The sequence below is a fragment of the Drosophila kikkawai genome, chromosome 3R, assembly GCF_030179895.1.
Source record: "Drosophila kikkawai strain 14028-0561.14 chromosome 3R, DkikHiC1v2, whole genome shotgun sequence".
Lineage (NCBI taxonomy): Eukaryota > Metazoa > Arthropoda > Insecta > Diptera > Drosophilidae > Drosophila > Drosophila kikkawai.
Window position 1 is genome coordinate 7,144,073 of NC_091731.1, and position 23,555 is coordinate 7,167,627.

Consider the following 23,555-nt stretch of genomic DNA (forward strand, 5'->3'; position numbering starts at 1 on the left):
TATAGACTACTTTAGGCAGAAAAAGGTGAAAAAAATGGACACCTGGCAGGTAGCGATTTACCTGTAGAAGCCCAAATCAAAGTGTCGTTTTTTTTAGGTTCTTTAATAGTTTATGAATGTATCTATCATTTAAAGTAAAAACCATGACCATTGGTTTTATGGTTTTTTTGTAATATTACCTGAAACTCGACCAATTTACACATTTTTTTTTGTATGATGCAAAAAACGAAACAAAGTTCAACTTTAAATGCTCATAACTTCTACAAAAAAAATCTTAAAATTGATTTTATTGCAGATTCTGAATCCTTGTTAAATTTCCTGAAAGACGTTTCCTCTGTACGGGTGGTGTTGCTGGTCCACTGCAAACAGAGTGGTTCGGGCGATGTGTAAACTTTGAGGTGTTTTAGAATTCCTTCGTCGATTAATGTCACAGATGAGCCCTCATCCAGGAACGCATACGTGTTGATCCTTACTCCGTTTCCATACAGAGTCACTGGCAAAATTCGAAAGTATTGTTCTTCGAAGTCTGCTTCCTTATGATGAGCACTGACGAGTTCGGGCCTAGGTGCGTCTTTATGGAGAAGAGGGTGGTGCTTCGATTGGCAATTATCAACACCGCAATCACGTTTGGAGAAGCATTTACGTCGCGACGTCCTAATGGCATTCAGAGTGGGCCGTATAGGCGTGTGCGCGGACATCGCTGAGATGTTCCACCAAATTATCATCCAGCAGAGCGACATGCATGTTCAACGATTTTTGTGGCTTCATAAGGATAACAAAACTCCACGTATATTCGTCATGCGTGCAATGACATTTGGTATCTCCTGCGCGCCCTGCATTGCTCATTATGTACGTGACAAAAACGCACAGGAGTTCAAAGATCAGTGTCCCCGAGCCTTCGAGTCCATAACAGAGGCTCATTATGTGGACGATCTCATAAACAGCTACACCGACGACTCTGAGGCGATCGCAGTAACCACAAAAGTGACATCCATGCTGAGGGAGGCTTCACTATTAGAAATTGGATCTCAAACTCTACCGCCATCCTAAAGCATTTTGGAGAGCGCCAAATAGACGAGCAGAACCCCAAAGAGCTTGGTGACCCCGAGAAGGTTCTCGGTATGTATTGGGAACCCTCGAACGACGTTTTTAAGTATACTTTCAGATTTGCGAGACTTAAAAGAGACGTACTAAACGGAGAAACTGTACCAACAAAACGTGAAGCCCTACATGTTCTGATGTTCATTTTCGATCCTTTGGGCCTGCTATCATGTTACACAATCGGTCTTAAAATGCTACTGCAGAAAGTATGGCGTGCAGGCATAGACTGGGACGAGGAATTACCCGACACTTTACTCGGATCATGGCGACAATGGAAAACTGTCCTTCTTCAAGCTGCTAAATTGGAATTTCCTCGCTTCTACTCAACTCTGCTGCCGAATGCTGACCAGATTGATTTGCACATATTTGTAGATGCGAGCGAGTACGCCTACGCAGCAGTTGCGTATCTTCGTATCAAGCAGGGAGCCGATATCGACACAGTCATAGTAGCAGCTAAATGTAAGGTTGCCCCGCTAAAGCCAGTCTCAATACCACGCATGGAACTCCTGGCAGCAGTAATGGGAGTGAACTTAGTCAAAAAAGTTATTAATATTAGAAGGCTCAACATTAACTCAAGAACATACTGGTCAGACTCAAAAACAGTACTGCAGTGGCTGGATATGGACCCTCGAAAATTTCAATCCTTTGTCACGCATAGAGTTGGGGAGATAATAGATCACACAAGTCGAGCTCAATGGCGCTGGATTCCGACCAAGGAAAATGTTGCAGACTCAGCCACAAAGTTTATCAAATCTCCTAACGCTAATCGCTGGTTAAAAGGTCCCCAGTTCCTAGCCAAGCCAGAAAACGAATGGCCAGAACAAGACATTACTCTCGAAAGTGGCGAACCGACGGAGCTACGTAAGCATGTCTTCATTATAAACCAACTAAAGCATTTTGATTTTGCAGAGGAATACTTTTCTGATTGGAGACGCCTGTATAGAGCCGTGGCAACCTTCATGCTATACATTAAAAGAATACGCGCTAAATGTCTTGGAAATCCACTGCAAAAAACTTTAGACCCCGAAATCATAAGCAAAGCGAAGTCGTGGATATATAAACAGGCACAATCTAGGACATACTATGCCGAAATCACTGCTCTCAAAAATAACACGGCCGTGAACAAATCAAGTCCTTTGATTGCTCTGAATGTCTACTTGGATGAGGAAGGCGTGCTACGTGTTCAGGGAAGAAAATATAACATAAATCCTGACGATGCTATCGTTCTGCCAAAGAGGTCTCGAATTGCATTTTTGATCACGAAAGATTTCCATGAAAAATCACATCATATAATGCACGAATCGACAATAAATACCATAAGAAACGACTTCTACATACCTCGTCTACGAGTGCTGTATAAAACAGTTCGGAAGGCCTGTCAAAAATGCAAAATCGTCACATCCAGGCCCGAAGTACCTAAAATGGCTGCAATACCAGCCGCCCGACAAGCCTCCTTCGAGAGACCCTTTACATACACAGGAGTTGACTACTTTGGTCCCATACTAGTTAACGTCGGCAGACACAAGGAAAAACGATGGGGAGTCCTCTTTACATGCCTGACATGTGCATCAAGTTAGCAGGGCAACTTTGGATTTTCAAAATTTTGATTATACCATAATTTGCCGTTAATTATCCGTTAATTATTCGTGAAAGAAAAAAATTTGCCGTTCAATTTTTTATCCTTTTTTTTGATGTCCTGCTAACTTGATATCAAGTTAGCAGGGCAACTCCTGCAAACTTGAACATTTCCAAATTTTTTTTTTCTCATAATTTGCCGTTAATTATCCGTTAATTATTCGTGAAAGAATAAAATTTGTTGCTCAAGTTTTTATTATTATTTTTTAAAAACATAAAGTTGCCCTGCTAAGTTGATATCAAGTTAGCAGGACAACTTCTAAAATCCTTCACATTTCCAAAATCTTTTTTTGCCAGAATTTGCCGTTTATTATTCGTTAATTATTCGTGAAAGAACTAAATTTGTTACTCGTCTCTTTCAGTTTTTATTTGTTGCATTTTCAATCGGAATGGGCTGGAGGACTATCGATAGATCGATAGAGGTAGGATCTTTAGGACCAGGGGGGGCAGGGATTCAAAAGAGCGAACCGGGAATAGGAAACGGGATTAGGTTAAGGGAATTAAGAGAAAGGGTTTTTACCCTTGGTCTCGGCCGTTGCACCGAAAAAAGAACGGTTCCTAGGTGCGAACTCGGGTGACAGGCGAAGCCTATATAGGGAGGGATAGGCAACATGGAAGCCGGCAGTAGCAACGGAAAGTCGAAGTTAAAGCAGCTAATCTCCTGGGCGGCTAGGAATTACCTGAAGAACGTGGGTGAAAGTGCAAAGATTTAAAAACGTTTTATTTAATAAACGTTTATTTTCAGCGTGGCAGTGAATCAATCGCTGGCCACGGCGATTTTTTATTGAAAAATTGTGGAGTTACATGTAGAAGCTTACCCGCCGCCGACGTTCTGGGAAGAATATATACGGAAGAAGAGAGAGGAAAAAGGGTTCCAACGAACCTATTAGCAGCCGGAAACCGAGCCATCATCAAGCCAACCGGTGAGTCCGTTCCGTGAAGCGCCGTCTGGAACCGGCAGGTTTTTCGTACCCATATTTGGGGACATCCATTGGCTCTGCCTCTTCTCCGAAACGACGTGGCCGTGGCTGCGTCCTACTGGCCCTACTTCCCTCGGGCTAGCCGTCGCCAACAGTCGTCACGATTTCTGGCCACTCAGGCCACCGAAGCCATTTGCGGGTCGCCAATAGTGCCTTCTAGTTGCTAAGATATAATTAATTAATTAGTGTTTGATGTATTTTTTTTTTTTTGTAAACTCACGTATCGCCGTAATTTGTCCTCTGCGTTGTCGTAGTCCCTGGGTCCGGGATTTGTGCAACACAAGGCTGCAATAGGGCCGATTCGGGGTGAAGAAGCTGGACCAAAATCGAAGTAGAACCCTCTCCCCTTTTATTTTTCTTGGAGCTCCAGTAGGGATATCAGGTTGGAAGTAGCAAATTCTTTTGGCCAGGTTGTGGCCTGTTGTGTGTTGGCGGAGCGCCGCTTCTCCTCCGCGATATCCGGAAACATTTGCTTGGCAGCCTTGGCGCGAGCGCATCCCTGGCTGAGGCCACGCTCTCGCCGGGAGCAAGTGAGGTGTTACCTGGGTTACAAATATGTACTCTGCAAATGTTAGCCTTAAATACCTTGAATTTATAAAGTATTAAACACGATGAACTTTGAGTAAAAAGTATTTACCTGGGGAGATGGGCCGGCCGTCGAGCCGCCTGGATTAGACTCCGGTTCGCCGGAGATGGGTGGTGCCCCTAGACACACCGGAGGCACCACAGGTTGGGCGGGAGCGTCGTGGCGACTCCATCTATGCCACCATTCCGCAAAAGTCGTCAATTTTTGGTTTGTTTACTTTTGTTTGTTAGAGATGTGTTATCTGTTAGTGAGGAGTTTTGTTGAGACGTCCGATTAATCGGTGTTTTGTTGTGCGGACTGCGGGCATAGGTTCCTACCCCCCTGGGCATCCACTGAGCTAGTCCGGCATTGCCCAGGGAATATGCAGTTCCGTAACAATATGGCGCCCAAATTAAAAAAAAAAATATATATATCATCGGGATGAGGACGTCTTGTCCAGTCACGTCCTGGACTATCCAGCCTCCACAAACGGTGGCTTGCGAGGCCTATATTACGGCCTGCAATTGCACCTGGGACATGGAGACTGGTGGTCCAGGCGGAGGCATTTTTTTTGTTTATCGTTTCCTTTTGGTTTTTGTCTAGACGGGAGGCTTGTGCCGCAGGAGAGCGGACAATTGCTCCAAGTCACAGCTCACAGCTGTTTTGCTGTGCAAAGGTGGTGGCATCCGGGCGTAGGACGCCGGATTTGCATCCCTCGGGCACAGACCCGTGCAGGAAGCACGTATACACTGTGATAAATTAAAAGCTGTGATATAATTGATAGGGATACATGTTAAATTTTTTGTTTATTAACGTAAAGTCGAGTAGTTTTCGTTTGTTAACGTAATTTTGTGCGGATCCTTGGGTTTTCCTGGTGAGGGTGGCTTTTGGGATCGTCTTGGAGGTGGGTGTCGTGACCCGCAGGATACACTGCGCGTTGCACGACCACGCCACAGGGTGAACCTCAAGCCGCGTTCGCCAAGGAAAATCCTACGGGATGCTGCGAAGGCCGAAGTCCTTAACTGGCGACTTTCAGCACAGCTGAAAGTTAGTCCAGTTGACGAGCGGCCGGAGTAGAGACGACCGGAAGGAATGTAAGACGCAGGAAATCTGGCACGGAGTCCACCGGCGGTTGATCGGCTCCATCTCCCCTAAGAAGTAAGAAGTAAAGAAAAGTTAGTTGACTGGGTAATAATTTATATATATGGAAAGTTAAATATTTATTGAATTATTTATTTTTGCTTCCTGTTATTTATTTATTTATTTGTGGTTATTTATTTATTTATTTTTGGTTATTTATTTATTTATTTGTGGATTTATTTATTTATTCGTTGTTATTTATTTATTTATTCATCTGGCTTTATTTATTTATTTATATCATTATTATTATTATTTATTTAATTATTACCATATATATTTATTTATTCAGTGTTAGGTGCTTGTTTAGAGATTTGGGTAGTTGTTGTTAAAAATTTGTTAGGTGTTTCAGAATTAGGAGTTAATAATAAAATGGCAGAGGAAAGGCAGGACAGGTACGACCTTAGATCGAAGGGTCCTTCAGCCCAGGAAGAAGAAATGTGGTCCACGGACGCGGAAGGTGCTGCTGGGTACGCGCCGCCGCGGTTCTCAACCGGGTTGGTGAGGACTCCACTGCGACGACGGGCAGAGGAGCAGCCAGAGGAGCCGAAGCAGCTCAAGTCGCTGGAGTTTGAAGCGATCGGGGCAGCAGCTGACAAGCTGTTGGAGGCGGAAATTCCCCCCGAAGGAGGTACGCTTCCAGAGTCCTCCTGTGGACTCAACGATCACGTCGGCGGTGAACCTCGCCCTGGCGCAGGCAGCCGAGACGTACCGCAAGTCCCAGGAGGCGGGAATCGGCCAAGGTTTGCGGGACGAGCTGCGGGCGGGCTTCCTGGAGATGATGAATCTGATGAATCAGGTGTTGAGACCGGTAGGTACTCACCATCAGGAGCCGCAGCGGATGCCAGCCCAGCAGCAACAGCAGCCTCTGCCAGAGGGACGGCCACAGCAGCCTTGTCCAGAGGGACGGCCACAGCAGCCTTGTCCAGAGGGACGGCCACAGCAGCCTTTTCCTATGGGACGACCGACGGAGGGACCCCAAGGCGCTCGTGGAGCCATACCGCGGAGCCACCAGACGGTCAGTGGGCAAGCGGCAAGGACACCTCCGCGTGTTCCACCGAAGCCGCCCAGGAAAGCACCGCACCCGGACGAGACAGTCTGCAGCAGCCCAGGGTGGTCCACCGAAGTCGAGGAGATCCGTCGGGACGAGGGCGGACGTCGGAATTGGCGAGTGGAGGATCGCCGCGCGGGCGAGTTCCAAGATGAGCGGGCGTACGCCAACTGGGACGTAACGGGAAGCAGCGCGCAGTACACCAGGGTGGAGCGCTGGAACATCTCGTTCAGCGGCGAAGACGAGAGGAACCACGTCGAGGGGTTCCTATTCCGCCTGGAGTACCTCCAACGCCAAACTCGTTGTCCGTGGGCTGAAGTTCTGCGAAACTTCCACACGTTGCTATCGGGACGGGCGTTGGAGTGGTATTGGATCCACGTCCAGCAGCATAGACTGGACCATTGGAGCCAGTTGCGTCGAGCGCTGCTTGACAGGTTCCAGAGCCACGAGACGGAGCACCAAAGGATGCACCTCCTTTTGCAACGGGAGCAGCAGCCAGGAGAGGGCGTAGACGATTACAAGCACGCCATGCAGACCCTTGCTTCTCGCCTGAAAAAGCCAATGCCAGAGCGGCACTTGGTAAAGGTTATGAAGAAGGGTTTGCGAGAGGGAATCGCGTGTTTTATCTATGCGATGGAGTTGCTCACCGTTGATGAGTTGCGGCAGGAGGCCGTCGAGGTCGAGCGCAGTTTTGGACGCAGGAGCCGCACACCATTCCTTCCAGCGACGCGCTATCCGGCAGGAGAGCGGAACAGGGTCAGCGAGGTGGCGGGACCGGAACCAGATGAGGAGGAGCACCCGCCTGAGGTCGAGGAAGTCCGGGAGAGGCCACGGAATCCATTCCGAGCGGGATGTTGGAACTGCGGAGCGTTGGACCACGGCTTCCGGGATTGTGAGCAGGAGCTGCGGAAAGTGTTCTGCTTCCGCTGTGGAAAGGCCGACACGGTTGCCCCAAAATGCCCGAATTGTGCGGGAAACGGTCGGCTGGGCGATGCGAGAGCGGGAGGAACTCGCCCAGGACGGAAACCCGCGATGTAGGGGAGCGTGCAAGGAAGGAGATAAATACTAATCATCATAATAAAAATATGTTAAGGTACTTACCATATGAGGAGCGCATGCGAAGATATATAGAAACTAGGAATAGAATTTTTAAACAGCACCAGCTGTGCGGAATGCGCCAGGTATCCCGAACGGTACGGAAGGCCAGAGATCGGTTTCGGAAGCGTAGGGACAAGCGAAGGGAAGTCGTCGCAGCAGTACAGCGGGGCGGCATCCACGATTCCAGGCCCTTCGCCGCGATAAACATTTTAGGCCAGCAGCTGACGGGTCTATTGGACACCGGAGCGAGTGTCAGTCTGCTCGGCAAAGGCGGTAGGGAACTGGTGGAGGCGTTGGGTGTGCCTGTACAGAGATATTTCTCGGTGGTGCGTACGGCTGCAGGCGAGGATCGTTCGATCATCGGGCGATTGAAGCTACCTGTGGAATACAAAGGGAGGGTAGAGAGTATTCTTTTCTATCTTTGCCCTTACCTTGAGCAGCCGGCATATCTCGGAGTCGACTTTTGGCGAGCGTTTGGCTTGGCTCCGGCCGTAGTGGGAGAAGTACCGACAAACAGCGTGATGAAGGCCGAAGAAATCCACGCCAGGGAAATGGAACACTACGCCGACCAAGAAGACGACGACGAAGAGAAGGTAGATCCCGAATCCTGGTCTCTATCCGAGGCGGAGTAACGGAAGCAGGAGGAGATCAAGCTGATGTTCCTCACCTTTGAAAAGGATGGCTTGGGAACCACGAGCCTGGAGAAGCATTCTATAGAGCTGGTGGAAGGCGCGAAGGTTTTTAAGGATCGGCCCTATCCGATGTCTCCGGCGAAGCAGAAGGTGGTCGAGGACGAGGTCGACAAGATGCTGGCGCTGGGAGTCATCGAGGAGAGCATGAGCCCGTGGAGTAACCGGACGACGGTGGTGTCGAAGCCTGGAAAGGACAGGTTCTGTTTGGATGCCAGGAAGCTGAACGAAGTGACCGTCAAGGATGCTTACCCCTTGCCTAGTATCGATGGAATCCTGTCCAGAATCGATCAGACGCACTACATCTCCAGCGTGGATTTAAAATTCGCGTTTTGGCAGATCGAACTGGACGAGAAGAGCAAGGAGTTGACAGCGTTCACGGTTCCTGGTCGGCCCCTGTATCAGTTCCGAGTGATGCCGTTCGGACTCTGCAATGCGGCGCAGCGGCTGGTGAGACTCATGGACCGAGTAATCCCAGCAGAAATCCGGTCCAACGTCTTCGTCTACTTAGACGATCTGCTCATCCTGGCACCGGACATCGAGACGCACTTCCGGTACCTACGACGAGTCGCCGAATGCCTAAGAGAAGCAGGATTGACGATTGGGCTTAGCAAATCGAAATTTTGTTTCAAGTCGTTGACTTACCGAGGCTTCATCGTAGGTGGAGGTCGTCTGCGGATGGATCCAGGAAGGGTGGCTGCGATCCGTAGGATGCCAGAGCCGAGGACGATGAAGGAGGTGCGAGCATTTTTGGGCACGGCTGGCTGGTATCGGCGCTTCGTCAGGAACTTCGCAACGCTGGCAGCACCGCTCACCGAGGCGCTCAAGAAAACCGGGACCACTAAGTTTTCTCTGAGTCCGGAGGCGCAGCTGGCGGTCGAAGCCCTGAAGATGGCTCTAACGACAGCGCCGGTACTAGTCCACGCCGACTTCAAGCGGCACTTTTTCATCCAGTGCGACGCTTCTCACATCGGGGTTGGAGCGGTTCTGTTCCAGAAGGATGTGGACAACCAGGAGCAGCCGATAGCCTTCTTCTCGGCGAAGATGAACAAGCACCAGGTGAATTACACCGTCACCGAGAAAGAGTGCCTGGCAGCGCTCCTGGCGATCCGGAAGTTTCGGCCGTACGTGGAGGGGATGCCATTCACCTGCATCACGGATCATGCCAGCTTAAAGTGGTTGATGTCCATGAAGGATCTCTCAGGACGCCTGGCCAGGTGGTCTCTGCAGCTCCAGGGATTCAACTTCAACATCGAGCACCGGAAGGGCAGCGAGAACGTGGTGGCAGACACGCTTTCGCGATGCGTGGAGGAGATCGCCGTCGATCCGACAGAGTTGCTGGGTTTCGAGACCACCGAGTTTGCTGGGGATGAGTACCAGGAGTTAGTCCGTGAAGTGGAGAAGAATGCGGATAACTTACCGGATCTTAGGATCGAAGACGGTCTCATCTTCAAGCGAGTCTCCCCGGCAACGCTGGATGACGAAGTGGAAGGATCCGCATGGAAACTTTGGGTACCACAGAGTCTGACCCACAGCCTGGTTGAGCGAGCCCATACGGATCCCAAGGCAGCTCACGGCGGAATGGGGAAGACTCTGGAGATCCTGCGGAGGCAGTTCTACTGGCCTGGGATGGTGTTGCAGATCCGCGAGTTCGTCCGAAATGTCCGATTTGTAAGGAGTCGAAGGCCCCGAATCACCGGATGATGGTGGGGATCGGAGAGCGGGTACAGACGGAGCGGCCTTTCCAGAAGCTGTACGTCGACTTCCTTGGCAAATATCCGAGGTCGAAGAAGGGACACGCCTGGATCTTCATCGTAGTGGACCACTTCTCCAAATACACATTCCTCAAGGCGATGAGAGACGCAACCGCTTCGAACGTAGTAGATTTCCTCATTACGGAGGTCTTCTACAAGTTTGGAGTGCCGGAGGTGGTGCACTCTGATAACGGTCGGCAGTTCACCTCGAAGATCTTCGAGGAGGCGATGGAGAGCTTCGGGATCCGGCATCTGAAGACCCCGATTTACTCCCCACAGAGCAACGCAGCGGAACGGGTCAACCGGAGTGTCCTGGCAGCGATCCGAGGGTTCCTGGAGAGTGACCATCGGGAGTGGGATGCATACCTTCCGGAGATTGAGGTGGCCATCAGGAATGCAGTCCATGCAGCGACAGGCGAGGCGCCGTTTTTCACAGTGTTCGGGCATCACATGTTCCTGCATGGGTCCAGCTACAGACTGGCAAGGAAGCTGCAGTCGATGTGTGACCATGAAATGGCCGGAATGCCGACGGCTGACAAGCTCCGGTTGGTACAGGAGAAGGTGCGCAAGAGTCTGGAGACCGCATATGACCACAGTCGCCAGAGATACGACCAGAGGGCCAGAGTCTTCACCGCGAAGCCGGGACAAGAAGTGTATCGCCGGAACTTTGTCCTCAGCGACTTCGGAAAGCAATTTAATGCAAAGTTTGCCAAAAAGTTTTTAAAGGCCAGAGTGGTGAAGGCCGTAGGCAATAATGCGTACGAGCTGGAGGATCTGCAGGGCCGAAGTTTGGGCATCTATCACGCCAAGGACATCCGCATCTAACCTGGAAGGGAACAAAGAACACAAAGTATACAAGGACGGAAAGGAGCCTACAACAGCTGATACTTCCCGTAAGGCGTGGGCCCCGCGTTGGGCACCTGACGGAACTGCACGGGAACAATATCCAAATGCTCCCAATGATCCTGTCGAGCCGCCGTGATCCAGTAGCATCTCTCCAAATCCTTGGGTGGTGTTGCATTTTCAATCGGAATGGGCTGGAGGACTATCGATAGATCGATAGAGGTAGGATCTTTAGGACCAGGGGGGGCAGGGATTCAAAAGAGCGAACCGGGATAGGAAACGGGATTAGGTTAAGGGAATTAAGAGAAAGGGTTTTTACCCTTGGTCTCGGCCGTTGCACCGAAAAAAGAACGGTTCCTAGGTGCGAACTCGGGTGACAGGCGAAGCCTATATAGGGAGGGATAGGCAACATGGAAGCCGGCAGTAGCAACGGAAAGTCGAAGTTAAAGCAGCTAATCTCCTGGGCGGCTAGGAATTACCTGAAGAACGTGGGTGAAAGTGCAAAGATTTAAAAACGTTTTATTTAATAAACGTTTATTTTCAGCGTGGCAGTGAATCAATCGCTGGCCACGGCGATTTTTTATTGAAAAATTGTGGAGTTACATGTAGAAGCTTACCCGCCGCCGACGTTCTGGGAAGAATATATACGGAAGAAGAGAGAGGAAAAAGGGTTCCAACGAACCTATTAGCAGCCGGAAACCGAGCCATCATCAAGCCAACCGGTGAGTCCGTTCCGTGAAGCGCCGTCTGGAACCGGCAGGTTTTTCGTACCCATATTTGGGGACATCCATTGGCTCTGCCTCTTCTCCGAAACGACGTGGCCGTGGCTGCGTCCTACTGGCCCTACTTCCCTCGGGCTAGCCGTCGCCAACAGTCGTCACGATTTCTGGCCACTCAGGCCACCGAAGCCATTTGCGGGTCGCCAATAGTGCCTTCTAGTTGCTAAGATATAATTAATTAATTAGTGTTTGATGTATTTTTTTTTTTTTTGTAAACTCACGTATCGCCGTAATTTGTCCTCTGCGTTGTCGTAGTCCCTGGGTCCGGGATTTGTGCAACACAAGGCTGCAATAGGGCCGATTCGGGGTGAAGAAGCTGGACCAAAATCGAAGTAGAACCCTCTCCCCTTTTATTTCTCTTGGAGCTCCAGTAGGGATATCAGGTTGGAAGTAGCAAATTCTTTTGGCCAGGTTGTGGCCTGTTGTGTGTTGGCGGAGCGCCGCTTCTCCTCCGCGATATCCGGAAACATTTGCTTGGCAGCCTTGGCGCGAGCGCATCCCTGGCTGAGGCCACGCTCTCGCCGGGAGCAAGTGAGGTGTTACCTGGGTTACAAATATGTACTCTGCAAATGTTAGCCTTAAATACCTTGAATTTATAAAGTATTAAACACGATGAACTTTGAGTAAAAAGTATTTACCTGGGGAGATGGGCCGGCCGTCGAGCCGCCTGAATTAGACTCCGGTCCGCCGGAGATGGGTGGTGCCCCTAGACACACCGGAGGCACCACAGGTTGGGCGGGAGCGTCGTGGCGACTCCATCTATGCCACCATTCCGCAAAAGTCGTCAATTTTTGGTTTGTTTACTTTTGTTTGTTAGAGATGTGTTATCTGTTAGTGAGGAGTTTTGTTGAGACGTCCGATTAATCGGTGTTTTGTTGTGCGGACTGCGGGCATAGGTTCCTACCCCCCCTGGGCATCCACTGAGCTAGTCCGGCATTGCCCAGGGAATATGCAGTTCCGTAACATATTTTAATAAAATGATTTACTTTGTAAATATTTACAAATCGGCTTCGTTTTATTAAGAAGAGTGGCAAGGCCAAATTAGTTGGAAAGTGACGCGTGTGTATGGCCATGCATGTGTTAGTGTTAGACTGCATGCAGGCGGCTGGACATTTTAATTATAACGTCTGCGTTAACATTCCTATTCTTAATTTTTATAGTTTGAATTAAAATGTCCAGCCGCCTGCACGCAGTCTAAAGCCTAGTACTCTGACGAGAAAAACCCGCTGTCTAAATTAGACAGCGGAATCGCTGTTTATTTCGCTACCGAGCTAGTGTGACCAAAAAAATTAAGGAAATTCCATGAAAATGTACTTTTTATGGCGTTTAAGGATTTTCCTTGGTCACACTGGACAACTGTTTGTAAACAAATATTTAAAAAAAAATATTAAAAATATTAATAAATATGGCATTAAAATGTCCTTTGTGGGTTAAATTCCATATTATGGGCTTCCCCTTGACAGCCCCTATCAATTCCACCTTTTTCCTTCAACTTTCCCTCCATTAGGGGTGTCTAAATAAATCAAATGAATTATTTAGACAGCGCGATATCAGCTGTTTACTATCTTGATCTGGCAACGCCATTCAATTTTCGCAGGCTTCATTTTCGTCGTCAGAGTACCGAAAAAAACGAGGTGTCTAAAAGTTCTTCTTCTTCTTTTTTCGACACCGTTTTTTTTATATGGAGTTTGGCCGCTGTCTAAATTTATACAGCGGTTTTTTCTCGTCAGAGTACTAGGCTTAACACTAACACATGCATGGCCATACACACGCGTCACTTTCCAACTAATTTGGCGTTGCCACTCTTCTTAATAAAACGAAGCCGATTTGTAAATATTTACAAAGTAAATCATTTTATTAAAATGAAAACTGAAAGAGACGAGCAACAAATTTAGTTCTTTCACGAATAATTAACGAATAATTAAGGGCAATTTCTTGCAAAAAAAGATTTTTGAAATGTTAAGGATTTCAGGAGTTGTCCTGCTAACTTGATATCAACTTAGCAGGGCAAGTTCATGTTTTTAAAAAATAAAAATAAATATAAAAAAATATGCTACAAATTTAATTCTTTCACGAATAATTAACGAATAATTAACAGAAAATTCTGGCAAAAAAATTTTTTGGAAATGTTAAGGATTTCAGGAGTTGTCCTGCTAACTTGATATCAATTTAGAAGGCAACTTTGCGTTTTTAAAAAAAAAAAAAAAAAAAAATTAAAAATGGAGCAACAAATTTAGTTCTTTCACGAATAATTAACGAATAATAAACGGCAAATTCTGGCAAAAAAAGATTTTGGAAATGTGAAGGATTTTAGAAGTTGTCCTGCTAACTTGATATCAACTTAGCAGGGCAACTTTATGTTTTTAAAAAATAATAATAAAAACTTGAGCAACAAATTTTATTCTTTCACGAGTAATTAACGGGTAATTAACGGCAAATTATGAGAAAAAAAAATTTGGAAATGTTCAAGTTTGCAGGAGTTGCCCTGCTAACTTGATATCAAGTTAGCAGGATAAAAAATTGAACGGCAAATTTTTTTCTTTCACGAATAATTAACGGATAATTAACGGCAAATTATGGTATAATCAGAATTTTGAAAATCCAAAGTTGCCCTGCTAACTTGATGCACATCATGCCTGACACTGAGAGCCGTACATATAGAAGTGGAACTAAGTAGAAGAACTTGATGTAAACTCGTATATAATGTGTCTTCGAAATTTTATGACACGTCGCGGGACTCCAAAAGAAATCTTCTCCGACAACGGAACCAACTTTAAAGCAACTGAGAAGATGGTAAAAGAAGAACTCAAAAAGATTGATCTTGACGAAATCACTATAAAGTATGAAGCGATTAAATGGCACTTCAACCCACCAGCGGCACCGCATATGGGAGGTGCTTGGGAGCGACTCGTCAGATCAGTTAAGACTGTTTTGAAATCAATCTGCCCAACTAATAACTTCAATGACGAGACCCTTCGAACAGCCCTTATGGAAGCAGAAAATGTCATCAATTCTAGACCACTAACCTTTGTCTCTTTAGATTCAGGCGACGACGAAGCGCTCACCCGAAATCATTTACTTCTGGGATCGACGAGCGGCTATAAGCGCATGGCAGATGACAACACCGATCTAAGGCTGCGTTGGCAACAGACTCAACTATTCGCGGACAAGTTCTGGAGCCACTGGGTGATGGAGGTGGGGGGGGGGGGGGAATGTTACCGCCATAAAATAGATACCAAATCTTTAGCTGGGCGATAAAAGGTGTGACCATTGAGTTTCTAAGAATTAAAGGTATTTTTCCTGGAAATGTATCTGGCCACTTGAGAAAGCACCGGCCTTGGATAAAATACAAAGTTTTTTAAAGCTGCGCATTTTTTCTGTAAAACTTAATGAAATAAATAAAGTGACTGCTATATAAATTTGTCGAACATTTAATAACTCTACGCCAATCATCCGTGCTCTCAACAATACCCTTGCAGATTGGTTTTGATATTTATATTATAAATTTAAATGCTTAAAACACACACAAAACAGAGTTTCATTACATTTTACCTATACTTATTATGTTTACAGTTTGACAGTTACAGTTTTACATTCCCAGCCTTACATTTTCTCTACATCTACCGATCGCTCCTATGGCAGCTATATGATATAGTTGTCCGATTTTCATGAAATTTATACCAAAATTCTGAAATAATAAAAAATGCTTATATCTCAGAGTTGATGAAAATACGTTTAAAAACAACGAAGTTATCATTTTTTTTCCTATTAATTTCCTGATCGTTTCTATGGCAGCTATAAGATATAGTCATCCGATTTTCATAAAATTTTTACCAAAATTCTGGAATAATATAGAATGGCTATACCTCAAAAATGATGCAAAAATATTGAAAAACACCCAAGTTATATTTTTTTTCTAAAAATTTATCGAACATTTGTATGGCAGCTATACGATATAGTCGTCCGATCCGGCCCGTTCCGACATATATAGCAGTGAGAGTATATAGAAGACTATATGCAAAGTTTCATTCAGATAGCTTTAAAACTGAGGGACTAGTTTGCGTAGAAACGGACAGCCGGACGGACAGACGGACATGGCTAGATCGACTCGGCTGTTGATGCTGATCAAGAATATATATACTTTATAGGGTCGGAAACGTCTCCTTCACTGCGTTGCAAACTTCTGACTGAAATTATAATACCCTGCAAGGGTATAAAAACAACCTAGTATTTCGTATAAAAAGTAAATATTAAACGCACCGTACGAATTAATAGTGGTCAAATTTATATTATCATTTTAATGACACATTAAAATAAATAAATATTATTGTTGTTGTTGTCGAAGTACAATAAATTTTTTTGTTTTAAACTTAAGAGAATAAAGTTATCTATATATATAAAAATGGAGACAAAAAATGTTACTAATGGCATCACAAGAGAACGGCTGGGCCGATTTGGCTCAAATTTTTTTCAGTTGTTTGTAATTGTCAGAAGAAGGTAAGAAGGTAAGAGAATTTTGGGAAGTCCTTCCGGAAAAGTCGCTAGCGGCTCAACAGATGGACACACTGTTGTATGTAAAATTCTGAAACACCCTACAAAGATCATAGCTGCGTTGAAATTGTGTATCAATGAACTCGGTAAAAAAATATTTAAACAAAAAAATCGAGCTAACGAAGCATTACCAATTGGAAGTAATGCCTGCTGTTAGACGATCAAGACTTGGACGGCGTTCACGCAATGCAATAAGTATTCAGAATTCCCGTAATAGTCGGACGCAAGAGGAACGTACAGAAATAAATGCATCGATACGTGCCCAAATGGCACAGCTTCTCGCTCCACAAAGATCACCTCAGGCCCGACATAATAATAGAGAAAGACGAGCCGCAAATGAAAACTTGAATCGCGCTGCATTCGCATACAATCCTGAAACATCCTACAAGGATCTTACTTGCGTTGTTATTGGTTCATTGTCTAGGATTGCAATGCACTGAAGTTTCGGTTGGAAACCCCCGGCTTATGCTGTGCAGGTGGCAAAATTAAATTGCCCGTTTTGGCTCATCCACCAGGGCCATTGTATTCGCTACTATATAGAAATTCAGCCCAATCAAACAGTTTCTTAAAGCTTGCACAAAAATATAACGGATGCTTTCGAATTACGTCATTTGGAGTCGAGGTTTTTCATCAATCAGGCTACAATCCAAGTTATAAGGTAATGGCGTCTCTTTATTATCAAAATTAACAACTGACATTTTTTCGAAATTGCATTCCAAAATTCAGATTCATGGGCAAATTCACCACCGAGCGGGCGCTTTGTTATCACCACAAAACAAAGATCTTAAATTCCTTCAGATCTATTTCATTGGTGATTCGGCAGTTGAACTAAATCACCGCTGTGCAATTTTTACTGAAACTTAACGTGAAATTATCGAACAATTGCAAAATCTTCTCTATGAGCATAATGAATTGGTCAGATTGTTCAAAACTGCATTGGATATAATGCATTATGACGAACACAAAATCATTATCAGCGCTGACAAAAGACCCACTGGTAGCCATGCAAGACAATTTAACGCTCCCACTATCAATGAACACGCAGTGGTGATTGTTGGCGAGAATGTGGAATAACGCGATATTGTTTTTAACCGTCGGGATAATGGCCAAGTGCAGCGAGTTTATGAGACTCATCGGTCACATGATGCTCTTCAATATCCGTTAATGTTCTGTCGTGGAGAAGATGGGTATCACTTCAACATAAAGATGGACAATCCAACGACAGGTTTGTTTACAAGTCATCACTTCTTTTTGATTCTACAACTAAGTTTAAATTCAAATTCTAGGAGAAGAAACGAATAAGAAGGTCAACTCTATGAATTTTGATGCGTATCGATTCATGATTCGACTAGATGTTGACAATCATCTGTTAAGATACCACCGTTTGTTTCAACAGTACTGTGTCGACATGTACGTCAATGTAAAAACGGAACGTCTCAATTTCATTCGTTTTAATCAGTCGAAGTTCGGTCAGACGAGTACATTCACTTGCGTGACGCTATCGCTACTGAAGGACACGCGGCCAACATCGGTTGTTTGACCAATCTCCCAGCTACTTATGTTGGAAGTCCGCGCCATATGCAAGGGCAAATTTAAAGGAGAGGTAGTTCTTATCCCACGAATTCCTATTCCAACAGATCCTCCATTCCATTTCAAGACGATTCAGTTCCCAGTTCGATTGGCATTTGCGATGACCATCAATAAATCGCAAGGCCAATCGTTGGAAGTCTGCGTGATAAATCTAGAATATCCATATTTTTCACATGGCCAGCTATACGTAGCCTGTTCGCGTGTGGGAAAGCCGTCATCATTATTTATTTTTACACCGGATAACAAAACAAAAAATATTGTTTATCAGATCGCTCTCCACAGATTTCAAGTCAAAAAAATTTGTCAATCCAACGACAGGTTTGTTTAAAAGTCATCACTTCTTTTTGATTCTCAACTAATTTTGAATTCAAATTTTAGCCTAAAATTTTTAGGAGAAGATAGGAATAAGGTCAGCTCTATGAATTTTTATGCGTATCGATTGATGATGTTTCAACAGTACTGTTTCGACATGTAAGTCAAAGTAGAAACGGAACGTCTCAATTTAATTTGATTTAATCAGTCGAAGTTGGGGCGAGATAAAGTTCGCCGGGTCCGCTAGTAGTACTATACAAAATCATTTTTATATGTGGTATACGTTATTATGGACAATATCGTTTGCTGAACATTTTATACGAGTAAAAAAGCTGCCGTACGAATTAATAGTGGTCGGGGCTCGTAGTTCGACTGTTCGACTGTTTTCCCGGTTCGGCAGATTCTAGGGTGTGTAAGGATGTTGTTTGATTCAAAAGCTTGTTCTTAAATATTTATTTATTATTATTAGGAGGTGACATTAATTTATATTTCATTAATCAGTTCAGTTCAGTTCAGCTATTTTTACAAGAGTTAATTACAAGAGTGCAATTACAAGAGTGGCCAGAGCCAAGATAAACATCTAATCATAAAAAAAAAGCCTCTCCAGCGGAGCCAGAGAGATCAGCTGCATTCGCTCGCAAATGTGCCTAAACGTAAGATAAGCTGGGTTGTGTCTTGGCTGTTTAATCTAATTGGGCTTGACCCAACATCCCGGCCCCATTGAAAGTCTGAAGCCAACTTTCAAGAGACAGGCAGCAGAGCGAGTTTATGTATGGGGCGTCGGTAGACTCCCTTAGCAGTGCGCACGTCAGCGACGCGCACGCGTTGATCCTTGCCTGGTATGGCTGCTTCGATGCGCCCCAACAGCCAGCGTTGCGGCGGCAGATTGTCTTCGTGTATGAGGACCATGTCTCCCACGGAGAGATTCGGGGATGGCTGGGTCCAGTTGGTCCGCATTTGAAGCTCGTTGATGTACTCGTGCGACCAGCGACGCCAAAGATATTGCTTGATCGCGCTGACTCTTTGCCAGCGCTCCAGGTGGTCCACCTTTGAATCCTCGACTGAAGGCTCAGGGAGTGATCGCAGGAAATCACCCACAAGGAAGTGACCTGGTGTGAGGGCAGCCAGACCGTTCGGGTCCGTCGATAGTGGTGAGAGGGGCCGAGAGTTGAGTATAGCCTCCACTTCAGCAGTGACGGTGGTAAGCTCTTCGAACGTCAGACGAGTGTTGGCCAGCGTGCGGTTCAGCAGTCCCTTGACGCTCTTGACGGCTGCTTCCCATAAGCCACCAAAGTGGGGTGCCCTGGGAGGTATAAAATGAAAAGTTATAAATTCATTTCGACAAAAATTCGAGATAATGCTAGTTGTTTCATCTTTAAACAGAAACGCCTTTAGTGCTTCTAACTTGTTGTTGGCTCCTACGAAGTTTGTAGCGTTGTCGCAAAATATGTCAGAGGGCAATCCGCGCCTTGCTATTAGGCGTCAGTTGACAGGTCTGACACTACTTCGACGTGCACTGCCTTGGTAGCGAAGCATATGAAGACTGCAATGTATCCCTTGGAAGGTGCCTTGCCTCGAATATGCGCGTATATGTTAATCGGACCGCAAAAGTCAACACCGCATCTAGAGAATGGTCTTGACTGCGTCAGGCGTTCGACGGGCAGTTGACCCATGACTTGTTTCTCCAGAGTTGGTCGATAGCGTACGCAGTGTACGCAGCATCTTACGACGCGGCGTGCCAAATCCCGTGCATTGACGATCCAAAATCGTAGGCGTATGAGTGCGACTAGAGCCTTTGGGCCGGCGTGGAAGTTCTTTAAATGGATGTGCTGTACGTATTGGTGCATAAAGAAATCCTTGCTTGGGAGAAGAATAGGATGCCTTTGGGTGTCAGGAACATTAACTAGTTCCAGACGACCTCCGACCTTGAGCAACTCAAACCCATCAGTAACCTGTAGGAAGGGATTCAGATTTCGTAAGTTAGTGCGAGTCAGCTTGCCCTTTTGCAGCAGTCCTATATCTTCAGAGAAATGCTTGGCCTGCAAGTTCCAACAAATGCAGTGCAATGCGCGAGACAATTCTTGTGGTGATGGCGATAATGTTGCGAACGGCTGCAGCTTTCTGGCGAAGTGAACAAAACGAAGTACCCAGGCGACAACTAGTATGCAACGATTGTGAGCGCTAATAGTATATACAGCTTCCAGAAGACGATTGTTGATGGTGACTATAGTAAAGGCCGATTTGCGTTTTTCCAGCTGGACCACATCCGGATCAATATTGCCAGAATTATCTGCTGGCTAGTGTAGCTGATCTCGTAGTAAATATGCAGGACCGCCGAACCATATCGACTGCTGTAATTCAGATGCGTTGCAGCCCCTGGAGAGTAGATCTGCTGGATTCTCGTGCGTCGGAACATGTCTCCAGTCGCAACTGGAAGTGTTTTCCTGGATTTCGGAAATACGGTGTCCGACAAACGTAGAAAGTGTAGCCGAATGTTGTTGAATCCAGTGAAGAACAATCTGAGAATCACTCCATAAGAATACCGTTGGTTGGTAGTCTGCAAATATCTTCTGTATCTTGCGCAATAGGTTTGATAACAAGTGCGCTCCACATAACTCCAACTTTGGTAGCGACAATTTCCTAGTGGGAGCGACTCTGGATTTCGATGTTATGAGTCGTATCTTAATGCTGCCATTTGCCCCAACTGTACGTGCATATATACAGCAACCATAGGCTCTGATCGAGGCGTCGCAGAATCCATGTAACTGTAGACTCCGGAGACTCGGCTGTAAGCAAAGGCGTGGTATTGACAGCGATTCCAACGAGGAAAGTGATGAGAGAAAGGATGTCCATGCTGCATGAAGATTTTGCGGCACCGATTCATCCCAGTCTAACTTGAGCAGCCATAGTTCCTGCAGAATGATTTTAGCAACTATTATTATTGGCGTGACTAAGCCCAATGGGTCAAATAATGATGAGGCTATCGAGAGTATTGTCCGTTTTGAGACGGTTTCCGATGTGTGTTTTGGTACAAATGCGAATTTGAATATATCGTATCGTTGATCCCATTTCAAACCTAACGTGCTGGTCACTGAATCTTCTTCTAAATTCAAATCCTTAATGGTGCGTTCGTCGACGAACTTAGTGTAATTTGAGTGCTATTTCGCAAGCTCAAATCCGCCACTACTAAGAATTTCGGAAACCTCTGCCTTGATTCGAGCGAGGCCGTCCACTGTGTCCGCTATGCAAAGGAAATCATCAACATAAAACGAGGTTTTAATGGCATCAGCACCGACCTTGAACTTGTTCGAATATTGATCCGCCAGATATATCATGCTTCGTATGGCTAGGTATGGTGCCGTTGCGGTCCCATAAGTTACAGTGTTGAGTTCGAAGGTGCGTACTGGTTCTACGGGGTTGCTCCTCCAGAGAATGTACTGAAACTTACGGTCCTCCGCGTCAACGAGGACTTGTCTAAACATCTTAACCCCGTCAACCGTGATCACGTAGCGATATGTGCGAAAGCGTAAAAGCAGTGTGTATAGATCGGGTTGAATTGTTGGTCCGACCATGAGCAAATCATTTAGCGATTTCTGACTCGTTGTCTGACAGGATGCGTCGAAGACAACTCTTAGTTTGGTTGACGTACTCGTTGGCTTGAGCACATAATGATGGGGTATATAAAAATGTGGTACATTGAGTCGAGGCATCTCTACTAAACTCATATGTCCCAGAGCTTCAAATTCCTGCATGAAGTCTTATATTTCGACCTTATATCCGCTGAGCGACTGAGTCGGCGTTCAAGCGCTTGAAATCTTCTTCGTGCAGTTTCATACGAATTGCCAAGCAAGCTGGGATCCGTTTTAAATGAACCACTATGCGGCCATCATCGTCACGGCGAACAGAGTCGACGAATTTCTCCTCACATTTCCGCTGCTCTGGTGTGTATATGTCAGCCGACTTGCTAACATCTTCAATCTTCCACAATCGCTCGACGTTTCGGTTAATAGCATCCTCCAGAGTTAATGAGTAGCTGTGAACTATAGTGGGCTTGGTTTGGCAACGACCAGAGATTATCCATCCTAACTGTTGGAGAATTGGCAGGTGGGGACCGAGCTTAATTTGACCAACCGATAAGATTTCGAAGAATGTTTCTGTTCCAAGTAGCAAATCAATTCGACGAGACTTATTGAATTTATCGTCAGCGAGGGGCGTGTTGAGGTAACTGCCATGATGATATGTCTATATCTGAATCTGGGTTGTATGCGATATGTGATGTAATGCAAAAATCTAGCGACAATTCTAATGCGTTAAAGCGTGATTTGATTGTGGTAGATGCGCGATGCTTTATCTGCGTTTGAGATTCTCCAATGCTACGTATTTCCATGTGGCGCTTGATACGTGGTATGCGAAGCGCTTGAGCAAACTCATCAGACATAAAGTTAACTTGTGAGCACGAGTCTAGCAGAGCGCGACCTATCTTGTAACAACCTGAGGCATCCTTGACCAGAACCAATGCCGTGGCCAATATTACACGATCCACTTCCGAGAGATAACAACGAGTTAAACAATGCCGTTGCATTGTCAATAAGGCTGCGCAACGTTTGGCTATTGGATTTCGCAACATTTGGCAAATTGAATAGCGACGATATATTGTCCAGAAAAACTAGGGTTGGGTTGTCATAACGACTCTTTAGACGCTAAAGAGCCTTTGCGTAGTTTTCAGGTGTAACTTGGAATGCCTTAACCGTTTCAAGAGCTGATCCACGTAGACAATTTAGCAACTGATTAAATTTCTCGATTGGGGATAACAAAGCTTGAGCATCTACAACTTGTTTAAATGACGTAATAAAGTTTTGATATTCCGAGTACTTGCCATCAAATGTAGGTAATGCGAGTCTGGGTAGTTTGATAGATGACGTGTTGAATACGCTGAGCGTCGTATCATTGCCAGATGTATTGTGAACATCAGGGTCGAGTTGATCCTTGATGCTAACCTTGATGGTCACAAACATGTCTTCCAACTCTCCACGAACATCTCGTTGCTGCTCATCCACATCTTGCTTTCTGAAATTGCAGTGCCAATTTGAGTGAAATCGCTGTGCAGATAACTTACGCTCAGCGATATCCAAACGAAGTAACAAGAGTGAGCGAGATGGCTGAATGCAACGGCTTGGTTGACGACGAGGCGGGGGGTGAGGCAGGAACAGCAATTAGAACAGCAAGATCCAAATGACATGCATGCGGCGAAGTAGCGGTTATTTCCTTTTCCTTATGATGCGGCAGTGGCGCCGGCAAGGGGGTATGTACCCGGGTGGTGCTCCAACGACGATTGAGACCAAAATTTCCAACGACGAGAAGTTTCTGCAGCTTTGGGTGCAGCTACAGCAGCGAATTGGGTAGGAGATTTGTGGTGACTCGACTCGAACCGACAGTCCCTAGACTCCAAGTAGAGCTTGGAGACGACAGC

The 23,555-nt window shown here is 45.8% G+C and overlaps 1 protein-coding gene and 1 long non-coding RNA gene across 2 annotated transcripts; both read right to left on the bottom strand.

The window, feature by feature from the left end:
- Positions 1–11,441: 11,441 nt before the first annotated feature.
- On the bottom strand, positions 11,442–12,450 carry LOC138928873 (uncharacterized). Its single transcript, XR_011445277.1, has 3 exons — positions 12,271–12,450; positions 11,854–12,218; positions 11,442–11,795 (listed from the first exon to the last, which is right to left on the bottom strand). It is a non-coding gene; the product is annotated as an uncharacterized lncRNA (long non-coding RNA).
- A 6,376-nt stretch (positions 12,451–18,826) lies between these two features.
- On the bottom strand, positions 18,827–21,795 carry LOC138928710 (uncharacterized). The gene is made up of 3 exons (XM_070286219.1): positions 21,382–21,795; positions 19,586–20,124; positions 18,827–19,388 (listed from the first exon to the last, which is right to left on the bottom strand). Exons 1-3 carry the CDS (start codon positions 21,793–21,795, stop codon positions 18,827–18,829), a joined length of 1,515 nt encoding a protein of 504 aa, XP_070142320.1.
- Positions 21,796–23,555: the final 1,760 nt, after the last annotated feature.